The 24,033-nt window shown below is 39.8% G+C and overlaps 2 protein-coding genes across 11 annotated transcripts; both read right to left on the reverse strand.

Moving 5' to 3' along the window:
- Window positions 1-248: 248 nt before the first annotated feature.
- LOC306909196 (uncharacterized protein) lies at window positions 249-6,419 on the reverse strand. 7 transcript variants are annotated; one of them, XM_079482674.1, is made up of 7 exons: window positions 5,699-6,419; window positions 3,898-3,981; window positions 2,403-2,485; window positions 1,623-1,734; window positions 1,086-1,149; window positions 605-919; window positions 249-481 (listed from the first exon to the last, which is right to left on the reverse strand). In XM_079482674.1, the coding sequence occupies exons 1-4, from the start codon at window positions 5,804-5,806 to the stop codon at window positions 1,695-1,697; spliced, it is 315 nt and encodes a 104-aa protein (XP_079338800.1). In that variant the 5' UTR covers window positions 5,807-6,419; the 3' UTR covers window positions 249-481; window positions 605-919; window positions 1,086-1,149; window positions 1,623-1,694. The 7 variants fall into 7 exon arrangements, with proteins under 7 accessions (XP_079338800.1, XP_079338797.1, XP_079338799.1 ...); XM_079482671.1 differs by having other exon boundaries at window positions 1,326-1,734; XM_079482673.1 differs by having other exon boundaries at window positions 605-1,149.
- Window positions 6,420-14,814: 8,395 nt separating this feature from the next.
- Window positions 14,815-17,590, reverse strand: LOC306909128 (uncharacterized protein). 4 transcript variants are annotated; one of them, XM_079482535.1, is made up of 4 exons: window positions 17,407-17,590; window positions 16,303-16,338; window positions 15,305-15,639; window positions 14,815-15,125 (listed from the first exon to the last, which is right to left on the reverse strand). In XM_079482535.1, the coding sequence occupies exons 2-4, from the start codon at window positions 16,316-16,318 to the stop codon at window positions 15,078-15,080; spliced, it is 399 nt and encodes a 132-aa protein (XP_079338661.1). In that variant the 5' UTR covers window positions 16,319-16,338; window positions 17,407-17,590; the 3' UTR covers window positions 14,815-15,077. The 4 variants fall into 4 exon arrangements, with proteins under 4 accessions (XP_079338661.1, XP_079338663.1, XP_079338664.1 ...); XM_079482537.1 differs by having other exon boundaries at window positions 15,332-15,639; window positions 17,407-17,549; XM_079482538.1 differs by having other exon boundaries at window positions 15,332-15,639; window positions 16,303-16,333; window positions 17,407-17,502.
- Window positions 17,591-24,033: the final 6,443 nt, after the last annotated feature.

Raw genomic sequence — 24,033 nt, forward strand, 5'->3', positions numbered from 1 at the left:
AATCACAATAGACCTGGTGTCCTCATCTGACGAGGAGAATTACTATGACGTGATGAGTGTAAGCAAACTATACTAGTAAAATTGTCACCAGACAATGATAAAAAAGGCAGAAATCTTATATCCAAATTGTTTTATTGTATAAAACGGATTGAAAAAAATGTGAAACTGTAGTTAAGAGTTATAAATCAACGAACGAGTGACTCGTGCAGGGTTGTTGAAAGTATTTATATAAAGTGCAATGACACAACAAGATTTATACACAAACACACATCAAGAAAAATAGATAACAGCAAGCAAATTGGAAAAAAAAGATACAAATTAAAATAAAATAGAAGTACTTATTTTTAAAGTGTTTCGTACACACAAATAACACACACTCAAAAATAAGACACGGTGTCTCCAAAGTTTAAAATATGATGTAGTTCTTCCAAGTCCAGAGTCACAAGCTGACTAGGAAGATGATCTTGATTTGAAGACGAGTCTGTAAAATAAAACATTTGCTTAACTTCAATGCAAGTGAAACAATAAAGAGTGGGTATACTAATGTGCCGCTATGACCAATGTACGTAAATTAATCTTTATAACATATCATAAGATCACCTACCCAGGACTTGAAGCAAATCTTCAGGAGGTTGAGAAAGACGGTTTTCTAACCATGGCTGCAGGTCAAGTGGGCTTCCCATTGTTGTTGCATATTCCTACACACACACACACACACACACAAAAAAAACATGTAATGTATTATTTAAACTATATATATATATATATATATATATATAGGGTCAGCTGTGGCCTGGTGAATAGAGCGTTGGGCTTGTGATCGGAAGGTTGCAGGTTCTAATCTCTGTGCCAGCAGGTCATGACTGAAGTGCCCTTGAGCAAGACACCTTACCCCTGATTGATCTGCAGTAATGTGACACTGTAAAAAAAAACTACTTGTAAGTTGCATCTGCCAAATGAATAAATGTAAATGTTTATATAATCAATGAAAACAAGCTATACACACTCACACATGAGAAAATATAGGTGAAACTAATCTGAAAAAAGTAGATACTAAATTTAACACATACACAAGTGACACTTACCTCACAAACAGGGACAGGGACCGACAGTACAACCCTACCTCAAATAACAGAATGAGGGACACACCTGTAGGAGAAAACAGACGCCAGGTCAAACAAAATCCTGACTACACACCGGCACCACCTCAGCTCAAAACAACAATCAAATTGTTTTATGAGCTTATCCGACTGGTACACCACAAAGGAAAGGTTACCACAAAAGTGCCAGGCAATCAGCCAAAAACATTCCAAAGACTCACTGACCTCCTTATAGAGACTGTGAGACCAGCGAGTGCAAACGAGAGTGTTGCACAGAAATTACAGGGTAACGCCTTAGATTGGTCACGCAACACACAGCTGATACTCGAACAGCACTACGATTCGGCGATTGCAACTACAAAACAAAGCATAAACGACCAGACCAATCAAGCTGATTGGCCTGAGGCATATGAGGTGTCTTCACGTTGGGCTGACAGAAACTACAGGGGTATGATGAATGTGAAAACTATGATGCGGTCAGAGGCCCTAATTAAACCCAAAAATGTACCCCTACCTACTCACGCTGCTGTGGCCGCAGGTGCCTCCTCTAATCGAACCGCCGCTTCACCCTCCGGCCCAGCCGCCATACAGGCTCTAACGCCATTGCCGCCCATTACCCCTGTTAACTCGGCTTCTGAAAAACACATAATGAATCAAAGACACATTGAAATACAAACTTCTCCTATGCTCACCGAACAGGGTAAATTGGCCACTCCTCCATGCAGAGGAGATTGGTCTTTTGAGAAGGAACTTCCTCCCCCGGACCTGCCGGAGGCCCTTCGGCCCATACAGGCTGGAACGCCTCAACCCTCAGAGCAAAGGAAGATAAAAGCTCAGCTGTCAGTCCCTCTGCTTCAGGTAGAAAAGCCAAAGGTCATTCACGGCCGTTTCCCCTTAACACAACACGCTCCACGATCGCCTCTGAGGCTGAAACGTAGAGCCCTGGGTGTCGTTAATAAGCGCCGTTACACAAGGTATTCAAGGGGCCCGAACGAGTTTTGAACCTATTTCCTCTCACATTGCTCTTCAAATTCGTGTGCCTAACCCTACACACACTTGGAATGGCCACCCACACTTCAACCTAACACCTAACATCAGTATCCCCTCATGTATTACACGTGAGGGCACATCCCTACCTCAAACCTAACACCTAATATTAGTAACCCTGTGCATGTTACACATGAGACCACACCCTAATCCTAGCCCTTTTCCTAACACCTACCTTCAGTAACCCTGTGCATGTCACACCTGAGTGCACACAACCCTAATGCAAGAGAGCCCTATAGCATCTACCCCACTTACCTGTTCACCTGGTCCTGACAGCCATATGCAGTGCACGCTGGACGTTGATGGACTTCTTTCACACGGCCCATGGTACTTGACCCCTGTAACAAATATTAAAACAAACATAAATTACAATTTTTCCACGTACCTCTAAAAACCTTTACCTCGTTTTTCGGGAATCCAATCCTGGTCTACACGCCTCTAACATATAAAGGTTCGGGTGGTTACTGAGGCACGAAGGTGGTTGGGAGGTGTATACACACATATACACACAAATACATGGATATAATATACACAAACATTTTACAACTCTAATTGTTCACGGGAATTGCAGGGACATTTGGGTGCAGCGTCGTTTCCTCTTCTGGACCTTGGGTGACCGTTGGTGGTCAGTGGTACGTGGGCCAGTGCACAGCCATTTTTGGGGCCTTAGGGCCCTAGATCTTGGATTTCTTTTCCCCTAACACATGCCCTTGATAAATAGTTCGATTTTTTCGGAAAAACGATCCTTATGAAAGGAGTTAACCTCATTTTGCGCCATATATTTTTATATTGGAATTTTCCTTCGTGTTTATAACCGTTATTTTACCAATTTATTGTTCAAACGCGATCTTCGGTGGGCGTGACGTCATCCGAGGTCCATTTACACGTGGTAGAAACCGATCTATTTGTACTACTTTAAAGCTCATTTCAGCTATGTGATTCTTTACAGGACACTTAAGGGAATGTTTGAGTCGTATATTTCAACTTTTAGAAACTTTCCTTATCTTTATAAACACTTTAAAGGATTCGTTCGTTTCTTCCGGTTTAAACGTGAGGACGTGATGACGTCATCACTGACGCAATCACGCTCAAGATCGCTTTAACTACTTTCTCACTCTAATACATGTTTTATCTTTTAATAATATTCTTTACTCGACCGTAAGAAACTTTACTTACCTCCCGTGATCGAGTTTTGAAGCTATTTCGTCTCGAAAGGCTTGAAATAATACATTTAGAAAAACGGGTCTTTTTTCAGACGCTAGGCTATATAGCGGACGCACGTTCCAGCGCGCTCTCATTCACGCTCTTCTCTGAAGACAAAGGGTCGCAGCCATTTCGCTCCTCCACTATAAAAACTAATATTGTATTTATCTGCTTGTTTTGACCATAAAGACATGGCTTAGAAACACTTATTTATCTAGTTCAAGTCAGCCTGAAGAAGGTAATAATTGTTTACCGAAACGTCGCGATTGACTTGAACAGTTTGGCCATTTAATTCTATTTCATTTACTTTTGTTCCAGTTCTGTTCAGAACAAAAGAAACCGAGTTTGGTGTGTATATATATTCTTTATTAACATAAAAGTTCCAAAACAACAAAAAAATCTAAAAATATCAAAAATACAAAAAAATACAAACATATTCTACACAAAATGGAGATGTTTCATTGTGGGTCTGGGCAGAGGACCACACCACATTTAAAAATCAGACACAACAGCGTGGCTCCTGATTTCAGACGCTTTAAATATATACCTCAGAACAATTCAGCACGTCCCCGTACCAAGGAGCAGGGTTTCCCATACAGGAGACCAAGAGATACAGCTCCACAGTCCCGTCCTGTAATAAATTATAACACAAATAGCATGAGGTATCAAGACAGGGAATTTTACGGTGTCACTTTCAGGGAGACGTCCAGGCCTGGACCCTCCCAACATACCCCTGATTGGCAGGGCAGACATTACTGCGGGCATAGAGATCCATACAGATCTCCCCGTGGTGGTGTCCGTTTGGAAACAGTTGCAGGCCCATACAGGCCTCCTGTTAACATACATGGGGATGCAGAGACTAGGGAAGGCTTTGAGTTTCCTCGGCCACAACGCCCTGACTCCCAACGTAACAGACAATACGTGGGAATCCACCGCACACACACCTCCTCCAATCAGAGACCCAGAAAGGTTTCTCCCACTTTTCACGGAGGTAGACAAGATGATGTGAACTTTCCCCCACATGACACTTACCTCACAAACAGGGACAGGGACCGACAGTACAACCCTACCTCAAATAACAGAATGAGGGACACACCTGTAGGAGAAAACAGACGCCAGGTCAAACAAAATCCTGACTACACACGGCACCACCTCAGCTCAAAACAACAATCAAATTGTTTTATGAGCTTATCCGACTGGTACACCACAAAGGAAAGGTTACCACAAAAGTGCCAGGCAATCAGCCAAAAACATTCCAAAGACTCACTGACCTCCTTATAGAGACTGTGAGACCAGCGAGTGCAAACGAGAGTGTTGCACAGAAATTACAGGGTATCGCCTTAGATTGGTCACGCAACACACAGCTGATACTCGAACAGCACTACGATTCGGCGATTGCAACTACAAAACAAAGCATAAACGACCAGACCAATCAAGCTGATTGGCCTGAGGCATATGAGGTTGCTTCACGTTGTGCTGTCAGAAACTACAGGGGTATGATGAATGTGAAAACTATGATGCGGACAGAGGCCCTAATTAAACCCAAAAATGTACCCCTGCCTACTCACGCTGCTGTGGCCGCCGGCGCCTCCTCTAATCGAACCGCCGCTTCACCCTCCGGCCCAGCCGCCATACAGGCTCTAACGCCATTGCCGCCCATTACCCCTGTTAACTCGGCTTCTGAAAAACACATAATGAATCAAAGACACATTGAAATACAAACTTCTCCTATGCTCACCGAACAGGGTAAATTGGCCACTCCTCCATGCAGAGGAGATTGGTCTTTTGAGAAGGAACTTCCTCCCCCGGGCCTGCCGGAGGCCCTTCGGCCCATACAGGCTGGAACGCCTCAACCCTCAGAGCAAAGGAAGATAAAAGCTCAGCTGTCAGTCCCTCTGCTTCAGGTAGAAATGCCAAAGGTCATTCACGGCCGTTTCCCCTTAACACAACACGCTCCACGATCGCCTCTGAGGCAGAAACGTAGAGCCCTGGGTGTCGTTAATAAGCGCCGTTACACAAGGTATCCAAGGGGCCCGAACGAGTTTTGAACCTATTTCCTCTCACATTGCTCTTCAAATTCGTGTGCCTAACCCTACACACACTTGGAATGGCCACCCACACTTCAACCTAACACCTAACATCAGTATCCCCTCATGTATTACACGTGAGGGCACATCCCTACCTCAAACCTAACACCTAATATTAGTAACCCTGTGCATGTTACACATGAGACCACACCCTAATCCTAGCCCTTTTCCTAACACCTACCGTCAGTAACCCTGTGCATGTCACACCTGAGTGCACACAACCCTAATTCAAGAGAGCCCTATAGCATCTACCCCACTTACCTGTTCACCTGGTCCTGACAGCCATCTGCAGTGCACGCTGGACGTTGATGGACTTCTTTCACACGGCCCATGGTGCTTGACACCTGTAACAAATATTAAAACAAACATAAATTACAATTTTTCCACGTACCTCTAAAAACCTTTACCTCGTTTTTCGGGAATCCAATCCTGGTCTACACGCCTCTAACATATAAAGGTTTGGGTGGTTACTGAGGCACGAAGGTGGTTGGGAGGTGTATACACACATATACACACACATACATGGATATAATATACACAAACATTTTACAACTCTAATTGTTCACGGGAATTGCAGGGACATTTGGGTGCAGCGTCGTTTCCTCTTCTGGACCTTGGGTGACCGTTGGTGGTCAGTAGTACGTGGGCCAGTGCACAGCCATTTTTGGGGCCTTAGGGCCCTAGATCTTGGATTTCTTTTCCCCTAACCTTCAGACTGAAGCCTGCGGCGTACATCCCCCTAACACGAATATACACAGAAGAACATAATGCTGTGGTGCTTCTGCTGGTGAACTGTGAATGTGTCGAAACATATGAAGAGTTCAGATGTTAAACCCTCTAACCATTCTTTGAGGGAGGTGGTTTTTAGGAGAATTTGCATCTGGTCCCTTTATATTTTCTTAGTATTATTAACCCTTTATCAAAAACGCTTCTAACATTTATTTCCATTTTGGATGTTTAAATGGAAAACTGCCCAGGGCAATTCAACAAACATTTAAGAGAACAACCTAATTACAATGAACACTTTCATGTTACTGTTGGCTCAATACACTCAAAATACACACACAATACAAAGAAAGGTGCATGAAGGGTTGTTCACAGCGATTTCATAGAAGAAGCATTTTTGGTTCCACAAAGATACATTCAGTCAAAGGTTCTTTAAAGAAACATCTCTTTCTTACTTTTTTATCATCTAAAGAACATTTCACACCACAAAGAACCTTTTTTGAAACAGAAAGGTTCTTCGGATGTTAATGTTTTTTATGAAACCAAAAGGTTCTTCTATGGCATCAAAGAACCTTTTGAAGTGCATTTTTTAAGAGTGTGTTTCTGAAGCCCCAAATGAAAAACTGTCAATGAATTAGGACTAGGTGTTATAATTAGATTAAATTAGATTCAACTTTATTGTCATTACACATATACAAGTACAGTGTAACGAAATGTAGTTTAGGTCTAACCAGAAGTGCAGTTAGCAAGTGCAGGATATACAGTTAGAATAAATACAGAATAGAATATGAGAGAATATAATACAGTGGGCATGGACTATAAAAATATTTAGCAGTAGGTATGTTCTATGAAAATATGACAGTAAGTATATACTATAAACAATAATGTACAGGTGGATATGAACTGATAATAATTTAGACTAAAATAGTGCAAGTGACTTAGGTATGCATAAATTATTGACATTGGCTATTAAAGTTGCAGTGCAATAGGTGAGTTAATGCAGTTATTGAAGTTACGGTCCAGTATACGAGTTAATGCAGTTAATAAGGTTACAGAGCAGTAGATTAGTTAATGCAGTTATTGAGGTTACAGTGCAATAGATGAGTAGATGCAGTTAATACAGTTACAGTGCAGTAGATTAGTTAATGCAGTTATTGAGGTTACAGTGCAATAGATGAGTAGATGCAGTTAATAGAGTTACAGTGCAGTAGATTAGTTTATGCAGTTATTGAAGTTACAGTGCAGTAGATTAGTTAATGCAGTTATTGAGGTTACAGTGCAATAGATGAGTAGATGCAGTTAATAGAGTTACCGTGCAGTAGATTAGTTAATGCAGTTATTGAAGTTACAGTGCAATAGATGAGTAGATGCAGTTAATAGAGTTACCGTGCAGTAGATTAGTTAATGCAGTTATTGAAGTTACAGTGCAATAGATGAGTAGATGCAGTTAATAGAGTTACCGTGCAGTAGATTAGTTAATGCAGTTATTGAAGTTACAGTGCAATAGATGAGTAGATGCAGTTAATAGAGTTACAGTGCAGTAGATAGGTTAATGCAGTTATTGAAGTTACAGTGCAATAGATGAGTAGATGCAGTTAATAGAGTTACCGTGCAGTAGATTAGTTAATGCAGTTATTGAAGATAAAGTGCAGTAGATTAGTTAATGCAGTTATTGAGGTTACAGTGCAATAGATGAGTAGATGCAGTTAATACAGTTACAGTGCAGTAGATTAGTTAATGCAGTTATTGAAGTTACAGTGCAATAGATGAGTAGATGCAGTTAATTGAGTTACCGTGCAGTAGATTAGTTAATACAGTTATTGAAGTTACAGTGCAATAGATGAGTAGATGCAGTTAATAGAGTTACAGTGCAGTAGATAGGTTAATGCAGTTATTGAAGTTACAGTGCAATAGATGAGTAGATGCAGTTAATAGAGTTACCGTGCAGTAGATTAGTTAATGCAGTTATTGAAGTTACAGTGCAATAGATGAGTTGATGCAGTTAATAGAGTTACCGTGCAGTAGATTAGTTAATGCAGTTATTGAAGTTACAGTGCAATAGATGAGTAGATGCAGTTAATAGAGTTACCGTGCAGTAGATTAGTTAATACAGTTATTGAAGTTACAGTGCAATAGATGAGTAGATGCAGTTAATAGAGTTACAGTGCAGTAGATAGGTTAATGCAGTTATTGAAGTTACAGTGCAATAGATGAGTAGATGCAGTTAATAGAGTTACCGTGCAGTAGATTAGTTAATGCAGTTATTGAAGTTACAGTGCAATAGATGAGTAGATGCAGTTAATAGAGTTACCGTGCAGTAGATTAGTTAATGCAGTTATTGAAGTTACAGTGCAATAGATGAGTAGATGCAGTTAATACAGTTACAGTGCAGTAGATTAGTTAATGCATTTATTGAGGTTACAGTGCAATAGATGAGTAGATGCAGTTAATAGAGTTACAGTGCAGTAGATTAGTTAATGCAGTTATTGAAGTTACAGTGCAGTAGATTAGTTAATGCAGTTATTGAAGTTACAGTGCAATAGATGAGTAGATGCAGTTAATAGAGTTACAGTGCAGTAGATTAGTTAATGCAGTTATTGAAGTTACAGTGCAGTAGATTAGTTAATGCAGTTATTGAGGTTACAGTGCAATAGATGAGTAGATGCAGTTAATAGAGTTACCGTGCAGTAGATTAGTTAATGCAGTTATTGAAGTTACAGTGCAATAGATGAGTAGATGCAGTTAATAGAGTTACCGTGCAGTAGATTAGTTAATGCAGTTATTAAAGTTACAGTGCAATAGATGAGTAGATGCAGTTAATACAGTTACAGTGCAGTAGATTAGTTAATGCAGTTATTGAGGTTACAGTGCAATAGATGAGTAGATGCAGTTAATAGAGTTACAGTGCAGTAGATTAGTTAATGCAGTTATTGAAGTAACAGTGCAGTAGATTAGTTAATGCAGTTATTGAAGTTACAGTGCAATAGATGAGTAGATGCAGTTAATAGAGTTACAGTGCAGTAGATTAGTTAATGCAGTTATTGAAGTTACAGTGCAATAGATGAGTAGATGCAGTTAATACAGTTACAGTGCAGTAGATTAGTTAATGCAGTTATTGAGGTTACAGTGCAATAGATGAGTAGATGCAGTTAATAGAGTTACAGTGCAGTAGATTAGTTTATGCAGTTATTGAAGTTACAGTGCAGTAGATTAGTTAATGCAGTTATTGAGGTTACAGTGCAATAGATGAGTAGATGCAGTTAATAGAGTTACCGTGCAGTAGATTAGTTAATGCAGTTATTGAAGTTACAGTGCAATAGATGAGTAGATGCAGTTAATAGAGTTACCGTGCAGTAGATTAGTTAATGCAGTTATTGAAGTTACAGTGCAATAGATGAGTAGATACAGTTAATAGATTTACAGTGCAGTAGATTAGTTAATGCAGTTATTGAAGTTACAGTGCAGTAGATTATTTAATGCAGTTATTGAAGTTACAGTGCAATAGATGAGTAGATGCAGTTAATAGAGTTACCGTGCAGTAGATTAGTTAATGCAGTTATTGAAGTTACAGTGCAATAGATGAGTAGATGCAGTTAATAGAGTTAAAGTGCAGTAGATGGGTTAGTGCAGTTATGGAAGTGGTCCATTAGTGCAAATGAGTGTTCAGTTAAATATTCCTGGTGTGCAAGTGAGCAGTATAGAGTGCAAATGATGCTGTGTGTGTGTAAACAGTCCGGTAGAGCAGATAACATGAAGTACTGGTGTGTACAGTTCAGTCATGCATGGCAGCCCTATAGTGCAATGTAAACAGTGTTATAGCAGGATTGAAGTTAAAGGTAAGAGAGGTAGTGGAATCAGTGGGGGGCAGAGTTCAATAATGAAACAGCTCAGGGAGAAATGCTGTTTCTTAGTCTGCTGGTTCTTGTCCGGAGGCACCGGAAGCGCCTACAGGAAGGCAGGAGAGTAAACAGTCTATGACCGGGGTGAGAGGAGTGCTTGAGAATGCTGCGAGCTCGACACAGACAGCGTTTCTTCTGGATGTCCTCAATGGCAGAAAGTGTAGTCCCTGTGATGCGCTGGGCTGTTTTCACCACCCGCTGCAGTGCCTTGCACTCAGCAACAGAACAGATCCCGTACCAGACTGTGACACAGTTGGTCAGGATGCTCTCTATCGTGCAGCGGTAGAAGTTCACCAGGATAGTTGAAGACAGTTGGTTCTTCTTCAGTGTCCTCAGAAAGAAGAGACGCTGGTGAGCCTTCTTGACCAGGCATGAGGTGTTGGTGGTCCAGGACAGGTCCTCCGAAATGTGAGTCCCCAGGAACTTAAAACTGGAAACACGTTCAACAGCCATCCCATTAATGTGGATGGGGTCGTCTGTGCCTCCTTTCGCCTTCCTGAAGTCCACGATGATCTCCTTTGTCTTGGAGGTGTTAAGGAGCAGGTTGTTGTCTGAACACCATGTGGCCAGGTGACGGACCTCCTCCCTGTATGCAGTCTCATCGTTGTTGCTGATGAGACCAATCACTGTTGTATCGTCTGCAAACTTGATGAAGGAGTTAGATCCGTTCACAGGCCTGCAGTTGATTGTGAAAAGGGAGTAGAGAAAGGGGCTCAGTACGCAGCCCTGTGGTACACCAGTGTTGAGGGTGGTGGTGTTGGAGCAGATGGGGCCTAACCTAACAAGCTGAGGCCTGTTCGTCAGGAAGTCCATAATCCAGTTGCAGGTAGGGTTGTTGATGCCTAGGTTTCCAAGTTTGACGATTAGCTTGGAAGGGATGACGGTATTGAAAGCAGAACTGAAGTCTACGAACAGCATACGTGCATAAGTGTCCTTATTGTCCAGATTTGTGAGCACGGAGTGCAGCGCCATGGACACTGCATCATCTGTGCTCCTAATCCCACTATTTCTGCACGGTGAATTCCCAATAGGACACTTCCCACGTCTCATGCAGGGGAAGCAGTCAAGAATATGAATAGAGGAAAGGAGGTCTGAAATAATGTGAAGCCTGCGGCGTACATCCCCCCGGACACATGTCCTTCAGCTAGTGATGGGTCGTTCGTGAACGATTCGTTCATTTTGAACGAATCTTTAATGGGACTCGGGAAGAACGAGTCGTCTCGGGGAGTGATTCGTTCAGTCGCACAGGTTATGTACTGGAATCAGCTCACCTGTCTCGAGTCTTCGGGTTTTTCGAGTCGTTCGTTCATCACGTGACAGCCCCGTATGCTTGAGCGTCAAAATGCATTGGTAAAGCATACGGGGCTGTCACGTGAAGAACGAACACTCAAACCCGAGACTCGAGAGATGAACTAATCAATTCTCTTTCCGGCTCAAAATGCATTAGTAAAGCGTACGGGGCTGTCACGTGACGAACGAACGACTCAAACCCGAGACTCGAGAGATGAACTAATCAATTCTCTTTCCGGCTCAAAATGCATTGTTAAAGCATACGGGGCTGTCACGTGACGAACGAACGACTCAAACCCGAGACTCGAGAGATGAACTAATCAATTCTCTTTCCGGCTCAAAATGCATTGGTAAAGCGTACGGGGCTGTCACGTGACGAACGAACGACCCGAAGACTCGTCATATAGATGTAATCAAAGATTCAGGTAATAAAATCAATTACTGCTTTGATTCTTAAAGCATGTTTGTGTGTGATCAATGTTTGCGTAAGTAGGCCTAGTAGATGTGTTTAGGGAAGTAACGCGTAACATGTAAGTTTTATTTTTCTAAAATGAACGAAATGACTCGAAAAAAGATTCGTTCATTTTGCTGACGAGACTCAAAGGTCCGAGTCTATAAAATGATCCGAACTTCCCATCACTACCTTCAGCCCCAGTTCACCACCCACAGCAATTGACCTAATAACAAATAAACAGTTGTACAGAAGTAAATGAAGCATCCTCATGTGCTCCAGTTATAGTATGCAATTGTTTTTTTAAATGCTGTTGCTGTTTTCAAAAATGAACTTTTTCAAGGGGGTGATAAGAGAATTCTCTGCTGGTTTTTTGTCATCCCAGGTTCTAATCGCAGCAGCAAATGCGCTCGTCATTTTATTCACATTTAGAATTGAAAGAGTCATTTAAATGAATGTTGTTTGCGTGTCGAGTCACGAAGACATTTCAGTTGTGGATGTTCTTTAGGCCAAGCAATCATTTTGCGTGATTCAACTGTTTGTATTTGTACAAACAGGAAGTGCAAGTTCAGTAATGTGTTAGTGATGTCATTCGTGTGGGTGGAGTCTGCTACAGTAATGAATCTGGTGCACTGATCTCTACAGCCGCAGAAAAAAGTGAAGTGTCCGTTCGAAGCGTTTATTTCACATCATCATTTCTAGGTCATTCCAGCAGTGGTGTGCGGTGGACTTAAAAAATGAGGAGACAGATTTCTAACCATGTAATTTTTGTTCATCTCTGCACTATTAACAAGTGCGTTTGTCAGAAAACCAGTGTCATTTCAGTGTTTATGTGTGAAAAATTCCTTTTAATTACTACAAGTTCATTACAGTATGTACTTCTGATTTTTTTAGTTTTTTATTTTCCCTGCTTTGGGAAAAGGTACATCAACACCACCTTCATCTTATTCTGGAACATTTGGGATTTCCTATATACGAATAAAATCATTACCAATACCATCAATTTAATTATTAGCAGTCCCAGAAATACTCAAAGCATTTAAGAGATCAAATCAAATAGATATGACCAGGGCCGCTGCTAGCCATTTTGGTGCCCTAAGCATAATTCCATTATGATGAATGACTTTAGCCTTGCTGCTATCCTGAGCAAGCCTGATCACAAGCAAAAGTTTTTGAACAAATCTGAACCACGTAATATTCTGTCAACAATCGATAACTCCTCCGCCTCCGCCATCTCCAACACGAATCCTAAACTCCGATTAATACAACTAATAAAACAATTTGATTAACGTTCAATCTAATTTAGCGCCCGCAGTTTAAAATGTATGACGAAGACGAGCAGGAAGGCGGGATCTCGCTGATGAGTTAATCCAATCATAGCCCGTTGGAGCCATTGCCTCCTCTCACGTGACTGTTGTGGAATTTTCTTATTCCTTAATCAAGGTGAGTCAATTTTGACAAACGCAATATACAGAGACATCAGGTACTTTGCAAAGTAGTTTTATTGACATTCAGTCTGCATCAAAAGACATATGCAGAGTGAAGGTGCCTTCCTGTTCATTTACAGGGGCTTTTATATGATCCCAACATGACACCCCTTCTTCTCCCCTCCCTTGAGCAAGAACGTATCTTTGGTAACACAAATGTGTCGCCATCCCTTATCTTTACCAGAACCTCTTGGTCTTTGCTCAAGGGCAAAGGAGCTGAGTGGTCTGCCACGTAGCAAAACATTTCTCAGGAATTTAAGAACAAGAAGATAGACAGTCTTGAATCAATTTTTACAGAGATTAGCATGAAGAAACCCACGTCATGAAAATTTCCATCACACCTCCTCTCACGTGACTTTTCTCCATTCTTTTCAATGACCCCCACTCAAACTCACGGCACGCTTTAGCGGGTATATGTAAAGTCAATGAGCTTAGAGGAGGCAAGAGAAACGCTGTCTCCCTTTGGAATTCTTTCGAGCGGGGTCGCTGTTTCACACTGTTGTACACGCTGATTTATCTCATATTTAGCTCAATACGTTATATCTGCTGTCCTATTTTATTTCTGAACTGTTAGTAATATTCTCATTCGATTATTTTCGAGGGGGAGGGGAGACACTGCCTCCCTTGCCTCCTCGGAGGAAACGCCCCTGATATATATATATATATATATATATACACATATATATGCTGATAATGGCTTTGGCTCTCACAAGTCCCCAACCATATGATCACACACACGAGGGACACGCGACAGTGTCTGAGGGACGATGCCTACTTCAAATTCACCCTAACACCTAAGGTCAGGCACCCCCGTGCAATTATAGCCTTAATGACAGGTCCCCCTAGGTCCGGGGTACATTTACATTTATTCATTTGGCAGACGCTTTTATCCAAAGCGACTTACAAGTAGTTTTATACAGTGGCACATTACTGCAGAGCAATCAGGGGTAAGGTGCCTTGCTCAAGAGCCCTTCAGTCATGACCTGCTGGCACTGAGATTAGAACCGGCAACCTTCTGATCACAAGCCCAACGTTCTAACCATTAGGCCACAGCTGACCTCACGTGGTTATGGGGTCGAACGTTCGAGACGAACGTTTACGGTCTAATATAAACCTTAAAGACACCGACCTTTGGCCTTTGTTAATTATATATCCCCTCTCCCCTCAAATATAAATATTATTATTCAATATTATTCGAAAAAATAGGCCTACATATAAAACATCTTTTTCACTTTTGGACTTAGGAACATTTTCGAAAACTTCACCAGGGGGCTCATTCGAAAACGAAAGCTCGGATCGATTCCAAACCTTCGCCGTCGTGTTCGGCGGCCTCGAAACTATATATGGACGTGTCTCGAAATTCTTCAATTTGACTTGAAGAAGCAATGTGCTATACTTAAAAACAAAAAAGGATACAGTAAAAACTTTGCATCTGTCCTTTTGACTAGTTGTATTTCATCTACGGACATTTGAAGAGAAATGGATTTGAAAATGAAATGAAAACTCTCTAGACTCTTTCTACAGTCACATTTTAAAGGCAATTTATTGGCCAAAAGAAGAGAAAACACAAAATTAAGATGAATTTGATATCATGATATATTCAGAAAAGCCCTTCAGTAGATATCACAATAGCATTTTAATCCTGAAATCTTTGTCACAATAATCATGTAGTGAAAATCCATTAATACAATAAGCACAAGTAATCACAATCTGCATTAGACGATCGGTTTATCTGCCCCGACATTCAGAAATGAAAATAACACTTCACAATATTCATGTGTGTTGGGTCAGTCAGAGTCACTGCTGCTGCTGCTGCTGCTGCTGCTGGACGAATGCTGCAACACAACACAACAACATCAGTTTTTAATGTCAAAAGATGCTTTCACTGTCATAAGACATTAGTAAGTCAGCACACATGACAAGAACACAAGAGACACATGATGAAATCCAAATAACCTCCCTTTGCATTAGAATGTGTATAGAACTCTGTACCATTCCCTGTCAACAATTTTACCTTGCCATGTTTCTTATTTTTATGAACCTTATGAGCTTTCTTGTCTTTCTTCTTCATCTTCTTGTGCTTCTTATGACCATGCACGTCCACTCCCGGCTGATGGCCTCCATATGCTGGGATGGGGTACGGGTGTCCTGCTCCAGGGAAAGGTGCATGTGGGCCAGGAGCAGCGGGAGGAAAGGGATGCTGATTGGTTGTCATGTACGGGACGGTCATAGGCTGATTCATGCCAGGTGGATACGCAGGGTTCTGTCCAGGTGGGCACTGCGGGATGGGCATTGCTGGATATGCTGGGTTTACAGATGGAGGAAATGCAGGATTGGGTGGATGAGGTCCTGTATATCATAGCAAAACAATGCTTTGGTAAGTTATTTCATCAGTTTAGAATTTTAGCTAAAAGATCTGAAGAAAGTATTTCAGTTGTGGCCTGGGGGTAAGAGCATTGGGCTTGTGATCAGAAGGTTGGGTTGGAATCTCAGTGCCAGCAGGTCATGACTGAAGTGCCCTTGAGCAAGACGCCTTACCCCTGATTGCTCTGCAGTAATGTGCCACTGTAAAAACTACTCGTAAGTCGCTTTGGATAAAAGCGTCTGCCAAATGAATAAATGTAAATGTAAATTTCTATCGTCCAAAAATGATTGACAATTAGCATACAGTTTAGATTGGCAATATGGTTCTGTTCTGGGAAAATACTCCCTGTCAATCCATGCAGGCATAGATAAGATAAAAAAATAAATATAAGTACAGCAGGAAGCGCAGCAATAACCCCCTTAATGTGAACATAACAGATGTCATTGGTTCCTAATAACATTTAAGTGTAACACATTATGTAACATAATTGTGACTTATGAAAAGGAATATCGCAAAAAAATCGAGACCCGACTCCCGATCCAGCCAAAAATGTCTGTATTGACGCGATACTGATCCAGGGTTTCGGATAAGCCCACCCCAGTGTTTATTTGTTTACTTATTTAAAGTACATTTAAAGAAAACCTCACCTTGATTTGGCCACATGTTTGTCTCTTCCAACTGATCTGCACAAAACACAATAAATATTTCTTAATTTACAGAAGACAAGTGATGGACTCTGTCAATCTTTCCACTGTGTGTCATGTGTGTACTACAAATACTGCTGAATCTTATATGTGTATACTGTTTATATAGATGAGCTGTATGATGTCAACAGGCTAGGTGGGTTTTGCATGTGAACTGTGTTAGGATTTCCCATTACTTTTACAAAGATGTTGCAGATGTGTTGCAGAAACTATTTAATGTTTTATACATTTTTGGACCTGCTGAAATATTAATATGATTCTTTTGAAAACTGTTTTAGGCCTTTACTTGAGTACAGGTGCACACAATTTGTTTGGCATAAAAATTGCTCTTTTATTAAGCACATTCAGGAATCTACAGTTTATGTCAAGAAATATAACACAGGCCCATTGACATTCTCAAGTGCGTTTGTTACATGTAATATAATAATAATAATAATAATAATTAATGACTAAACATCTGTTTGCTAAACTATTTTACTATATTAAAGTTCTGTGTATATGTGTAGTTATGCTGTCATTTTATCAAGATTTTTTTAACCCTGCATTCCAAGTTCATCTTATCAGAGACTCTTGTATGTGCAACACAGGAAAACACCTTGAATACACAACAATTGTTTTGTACTGCTTTATATGTCAATGTGAAACAAAAGCGCTATTAATACTGCTCGATTTCTACATACATTAGGCTATATATAACACAACATCAGTTCTTCAAACTGCTTTATATCTTCATATAGAATTATGACCACTGAACATACTGTATGCCTGTAAATGATCGCAGTACACACACACTCAATATGATCACTTGCTGCTATAACTGTAAGATCAGGACAAACTCCTGTTGTAAATGAGATAATAATGAGAAGTACCTTATGAAATAAATAACTAAAACGAATAGTATTAACTCTGCTATTTACAAATGACTAAACAAACAAACAAGTACAGAGACAAACGATTGCAAAAGTAAACCGACTAAGTACACTGTATAGCTTCAATAAACACCGATCAGAGCACTTATAGAGTATTAGATAAAGAAAGATGACGTACCGCGTCCTTCTCCCGGGAGAAATCCTCAGTCACCCGTTTCCGCGTCGCGCGAGTTCATCGATCACTGCGGTGACGTCATCTGACCCCTCCCTCCACCTCACCCTGATAAGCAATTGGGCAGATATGCAGAATCGATCACCTGTGATCAGCGCGAGATGCATGCCGGTTAGAAATAGGCTTGTTTGAGATGCGCGAGAGGAGGCGGCTGCAGTAAGGGGAGGAGTCAAAAAAGACCTTTGAAGTCGGACACTTCGTGAATCTCGCTGTTTACTCGCGTGCAAACGTGAACAATGGAGGAGATCGCGTTCGCGTTTTTATCGCAGACGAAGTGGATGTAATCGAAATACCACTGTTTTTACATGAAGATGGTTACAATAATAATCACAGAATGTACTGTGAAATAATGTCCAAATAAACAGCTTACACAACAACATGTAAGACATTTTCAAGGATTGTATAAACAAATGGTAAATGAAGTAAAAAGCAAGTTGCTTTTGAGAGACAGAGGTCATAACAAATGTTTGTCATATTTAATAACAAGCAGGTTTCTGCCACCATTTCACGTCCATAGTATTTTTCCACACCATGCAAGTCAAAGCTGTATTGTAGCAAACATTCTTCAGAATTTCTTCTGTTTTAAGACCCAGACACTTCTCAGATGAAACCACACAAAGATGAGGCATAATGACTAAACGGTCCATTTAGATATGTATGTGTGCATGTATATTTTAATGGATTGATTTATTAATTCACACAAACATACAATAGAATAAAGTGAAAATTACAACAAGGAAGAATTCTAATGATGAGAAATATAAAATAAACGCACGTCCTAATTCTTAACTTCACTAGGCGTGTTTTGTTTTTGTTTAGTTTGCATGTAAATATAAATAAATAGATGGGTAATCTAATTCTTAGAATGAAGAGAAAATGCATCAGTCGACATTCTCAGCCAATGAGCTTGAAGCTGTGTCGTCAGTCAGTCGTTTCCCATCATGCTTTAGAACAGCGCAGTCGGAGGAGAGCAACTATGGCGTTCCATTCGGTCCAAAATTATGACTAACCAGCACACACACGTCTCACTGAACGTGACGTCTGCGTCTGCCGAACGTGACGTCTGCGTCTGCCGATCGTGACGTCTGCGTCTGTTGCTTGACTCGTTGGTCTGCCGAACGTGACGTTTGCGTCTCACTGAACGCGACGTCTGCGTCTGCCTGAACATAGGCTACAAGCAATTTTATGTTTTTATATTGACATACCTTTAAACAGTTATTAGCTGAAAGTAAGCGTATTCTTTCTTTTTGGAATAATAATCTTTCCCGTAAATAACATAACTGACATCTTTAAACGCCATAACCCAATGTTCAGCCTTTATAACCTCTTGAGTACCTTAACTGAGATTTAATATTCTTGCATCACTTCCATACAGTGGGAAAATGACTTGTTCCCCTGCGGATTTTGAAAGTTTACCTGTTTATGAAGAAATTAAGCATCTATAATGTTTATGGTAGTTTTTACTTTAAATGATAGAGACAGCATATCAATCAAAAATCTATAAAAATAAATCTTTATAAATTATTTCGCAACTCGGTGAGTAAAATTAGTATTTGATCTGGCTCCCACTGATTATGTACTGTATTAATAGGTAGGTTATGTGCTTATATGTAACACAGATTACTCCTGTCACTTTAGGAAAGTACTCCTAATGTCAGTTTGTTAGGTTTAATAAAGAAGCCAACACTATCTGTATATTCCATTGCAACCTCTTCACCATGGTCAAGACTAGATTAATAGCTGTCAAAGGTTATCAGGGACAAGATTGTAGACTGACACAAAGCTGCTTTGGCTACAGACAGAAGCTTAATGAGAAGGAGACAACTGTTTGTGTGATTATTTGGAAATAGAAGAAATAAAAAATAACCATCAATTGCCCTTGGTCTGAAGAATCCTGCAATGTTTCCCCAATGGGGTAAAGATGATCATGAGACAGGTTAAAGATAATTCCAGAACTAAACGGGAAAGAAACTTGTTCATGATTTCAAGACAGTTGGAATCACAGTTAGCAAGCAAACTATTGGTAACACGCTATGACACAATAGATTGAAATCCTGAAGCACCAGGAAGGTCCTCCTGCTCAAGAAGGCCCGTCTGACACATCTGAAGTTTGCCTTTAACATCAAAATGATCCAGAAAGGGCTTAGGAAAAAGTGCTGTGGTCAGATGGGGCCAAAATTAAACCTCTGTTTTTGGAGGGGGAGAAATGCTGACTATGACCTCAAGAACACCGTCTCTTCAGTCAAGCACATTATGTTTTGGGGCTTTTTCTCTGCTTTGGGAACAGTATGACTTCACCAGATTGAGGAGGTGAGGGACGGTTCCATTAACTGTTAAATATTGTACGAGAAACTCCTCCCCTCAACTAGAACACTCAAGATGGGTAGTGGATCGGCCTTCAACATGACAGAGACCTAAAACATATAGCTGAGACCACCAAGGAGTGGCTCAAAGAGAAGCACAATAAAATACAAATCAATTTCTAAACCAGTTCTACATTCTTCCACCCATGCACCTTTCATGCAGTTTAATTAGTACTAAACAAATAAGTACTAATTCAAGTAATTAGCTAAATTAATAATATGATATTTGGCTGAGATACAACTATCAAAATCAGAGGGTGCCAAAAAAATACTTATTTATGTAATAATAAATTCAGTACTGTGACAAATGTTAGGTTGAAAATACGTAATGATTATAGTTTGTAAGTGTGGTTTAAAATGAGAGCTTTCACTGTAAACCCAGATTTTGATTCAACTCAAACAGCTTGAGTTCATATTACTTAAATGTGTCTAATTTGTTGACATTACTAGTTAATTCTGATTAAGCTTAACTTTTTCATGTCCTTTCTTATTGTAAGTGTGTTTTTAAGTTAAGTTAAGTTAAGTTTTTGAGTTTGTACTACTATTTCTTTACATTAATTAAGAACTCTGAGTAAACTGTACTTTTTAATGGCCTATCTTATTGTAATTATGTGTTTGAGCTCAAACAACTCAATATCATCAAGTTTTGCCTTTAACAAATAGCAACGCATTGACATCACAACCGCCAAAATTTGAGACGGAATACACCTGTATCTAAATTGCCGTTACAGCAAGCACGTTGTTCATTGACCGAAGTTAGAAGCCTTCGGTGAATAAACCGAGTTCTGCCACAAAACGGTAAGTGGGAACCTGGCACTGGCATGCCGTTGCAGTCCCGACTGCTTGCTGATGTAACTTAGCTAGCAGTATATCACGAAAGTGAGTTCACCCCTCACATTTGTACAAATATTTTATTATATATTTTCATGGGGACAACACTATAGAAATTATACTTTGATATAACTCAAAGTATCTATCAGATATATATATATATATATGTATATCAAAGTTTCATTTCAATAGTACTGTAGTTATTTAAAAAAAACTGAAAAATGAACTTCGCTAGTTATTAGCAGGGTAGCTATCCAGCTAACTCTGCCCCACACTCTCCTAGCTAACGAATATCTTCACTGGTAACGTTAGCTAGCGCCCGTAACGGAAATTGTATGTCGCTTCCAGACAGCTAGTGCAAGTTGAGCTGAGCCAGACACCTGAAGCAGCGATCGTTAGCTCAGCACGGAACATCGAACGTCCCGGTAAGTTGGCGCTAATACCCGCTGCCTTGTTAGCGGATTCTATTGTGTGACTACGACTGACTGAAATAAATTTAGCTTTGCTCCGACGTGTCCGGCGACCGTCTTATTTGGGTACACTTCGAGTCCGCCCGGTGTCCGGGTAACGTAATATGTCCGCTCTGAACCATTTTACTCTGTTGCTTCCAGACAGCTAAGTTGAGACGGTGCAGCAGCTAGCCAGAGAACTGCAAACATCCTTGTAAGTTGTTGCACACTAGCTAACATAGTTAGCTTTAATTTCTTGATTTTTCTATTTATTTATTCGTTGTAAGTTAACTACTGTCATGCCTCTTTAAGTTTTTGTTATTTAGCTAATGTTAGCTTATTTAGTTAATGTTATTCTCACACACTTTTTTGTTTTTCCATGTACAGATTTGTTATTTGTATATGTTAAATGTAAGATGCCAGTGTTCAGCAGGGCTGAGTTTTTTCTTGCCAGTCTGTCAACCAAATTTGAAGAGTAAATGTTGAGTTTTGAAGTATAACTTTTAAGATGCCAGTCTTCAGCAGGGCTGAGTTTTATCCTGCCAGTTTGTCAACCTAATTTAGAGAGGTGTAATTCAATATGATTGGAGGTAAAGAGGAAGATATTTTTTTCTTTTCATGCCATCAGTGAGGAAATAGAATTAGGTCATGGCTTTGTTTCTTTTGTTGCTAATAAAAAAGACATGTTCAATAAAAAAATTGGATCAGTTTAATGTGTCAGTTGTATCTATGTATTTTACATGGTTTTATTGATTGAAAGACATATTTTGAGTTAGAAATAAGTTGGGGCAGTTAGAATATACAATTTAGTTGAATTGGTAATGGAGTAATGCTTACTTAACAAGCCGAGTTAAATAAATGGGTGGGGAATGATTGTTTAAACTAAGTATCTTCAGTCACTGTAACTCGGTTATTAGTACATTCAACTTAAATATTCTATTCCATTCCATTATGGGCTCAAGTACATTGAACGTAGTCCAGTTCACTTATTCAACTAATGCTTCATTACTTAAAAATTTTAAGGCAACGAGTTACCTGGATTTTTTTAAGTAAATTCTACTTATCCGGGTTTACAGTGTTGAATTGTTCAATGACTTGCACCACCAGTTTTGTCATTTTATCAGATGGCAAAAGCAGCCTTTGCATTTGTTTTGCATTCAATTATGGTTGAAAACAATGTAGAACACAGTAGATTTGAAAATGTTCTGGACTTTAAAATCCCTGAAATAAGAATATTGTGTTATATTTATTTCTGTTTTAGCAGATTTGGAGGAAATCTGCTGCTTCAGTTTTTTATTTATCCTGCCAGAATTTTCTTGGCATCACAAATAAGTAAAAAATAAAACACAAAAACAATAATATGACATTGTCCAGTAAATTAGTAAAACCTTGCAAATACACACACCCACACACACATTATTATTATTATTTAACATAAAAACATATATGGTTTGGCAAACCATTTAATGTTGCATTTATGCAACTTACTGGAAATAAAGTGAATCACAGATCAAATAAATGCAAGCGTTTATTTATTTATAAAGCACTAATAAACTGTACACAGCAGTGGTCACCACATTTTAACGTGGGGTGTATTTGTTATAGTGAATTATATCGGAAACGCAGCAATAATCGATCGCATCAGAACAATATAAACACATGCCCAACATATAATAATATCACACGGTTTTGGACTTAAATGTATTTCACGAACACTTAACACAAAGCATTACAAACTGCATAAACTAAGATTGACAGCTGGTCCTTACCAGTGTGTAACACAATTAACAGAATGTCAAGAAAACAACAGATTATCGTTAGTTTCTAGGACAGACGCAGACGTCACGTTCATTGAGAGGAATGAGTGAAGTGAAAGTTAACAAAGTGACGCTTGACACACTGCATTAACCCGTGTATAGTAGCGTGTTACAATACGTGTTAGCAAAAATGAAAACAAATGACTTCACTGCTACACGTGAATGACACGTGACGCCTAACTGGACGCTTCACTGCTACACGTGATTTACGTGACGTCTACGTCACGTCAACGTCTCGTCTGCGTCTTGAATTCAATGCAATAAATAGCAGAATTTAAAAAAAGTTAAGACGCGGAGTTAGACGTTCAGTGAGACGTGTGTGTGCTGGTTAGTCATTTTTTTGGACCCTTTGGAACGCCATAAGCAACTGCGCTCGACTGCACAATCCGACACAGCCGCCTCGCCGTCGCGAGACTTTTTTGGCACACGTCAGCATGACATCAGAGCAAGGCGGACGTAACTCGGACACTTTTCTAACCGGCATGCAGCTCGCGGTGATCACCGGTGATCGGTTATGCGCAGATTTTGCTCATCTCAAACAAGCCTAATGTATTTAGACGTAACGTGTACAAACGCTACAACGTGTGTTTGACGTTAGACGCGTCGATGCGTAATTGCGTGTAGACGCGTAAACCCACAACTTCCACTGTCAAACTAAAAGTCACATCAAGAAATGTATCCCTTACCATATTTCATTTTAGCTACACTTTCCCTTTGACTCTTTTTATTTTAATAATAATAATAATACATTTTATTTGTATTGCGCTTTTCTTGTACCCAAAGCGCTACAGTACAGTACAAAAGTAAATACATTAAAAATACATTAAAAAGAAAACAAACAAGAAAAAAGACCAAATATACACATCAAGTGTCACCAATTAAGACACAGACATCCCAGCTGACAATTCAACGTTGATTCACCGTTGAATAAACGTCAAGGACCAAGGTTGAATCAACGTTGAATTACGTTTCGGTTTTGCAAATTGAATCAACGTTGAAATAGCAACGTTGTTTCAACGTCTTACCTTTCAACCTAGTTGAATTGCGGTCAGAAATCGATGTTGTATAATAATTGCTTTATTGTTTTTTATCCCCATAATAAAGCATTGAAAT

This window comes from Barbatula barbatula, assembly GCF_947034865.1.
Source record: "Barbatula barbatula genome assembly, chromosome: 20".
Classification (NCBI taxonomy): Eukaryota; Metazoa; Chordata; class Actinopteri; order Cypriniformes; family Nemacheilidae; genus Barbatula; species Barbatula barbatula.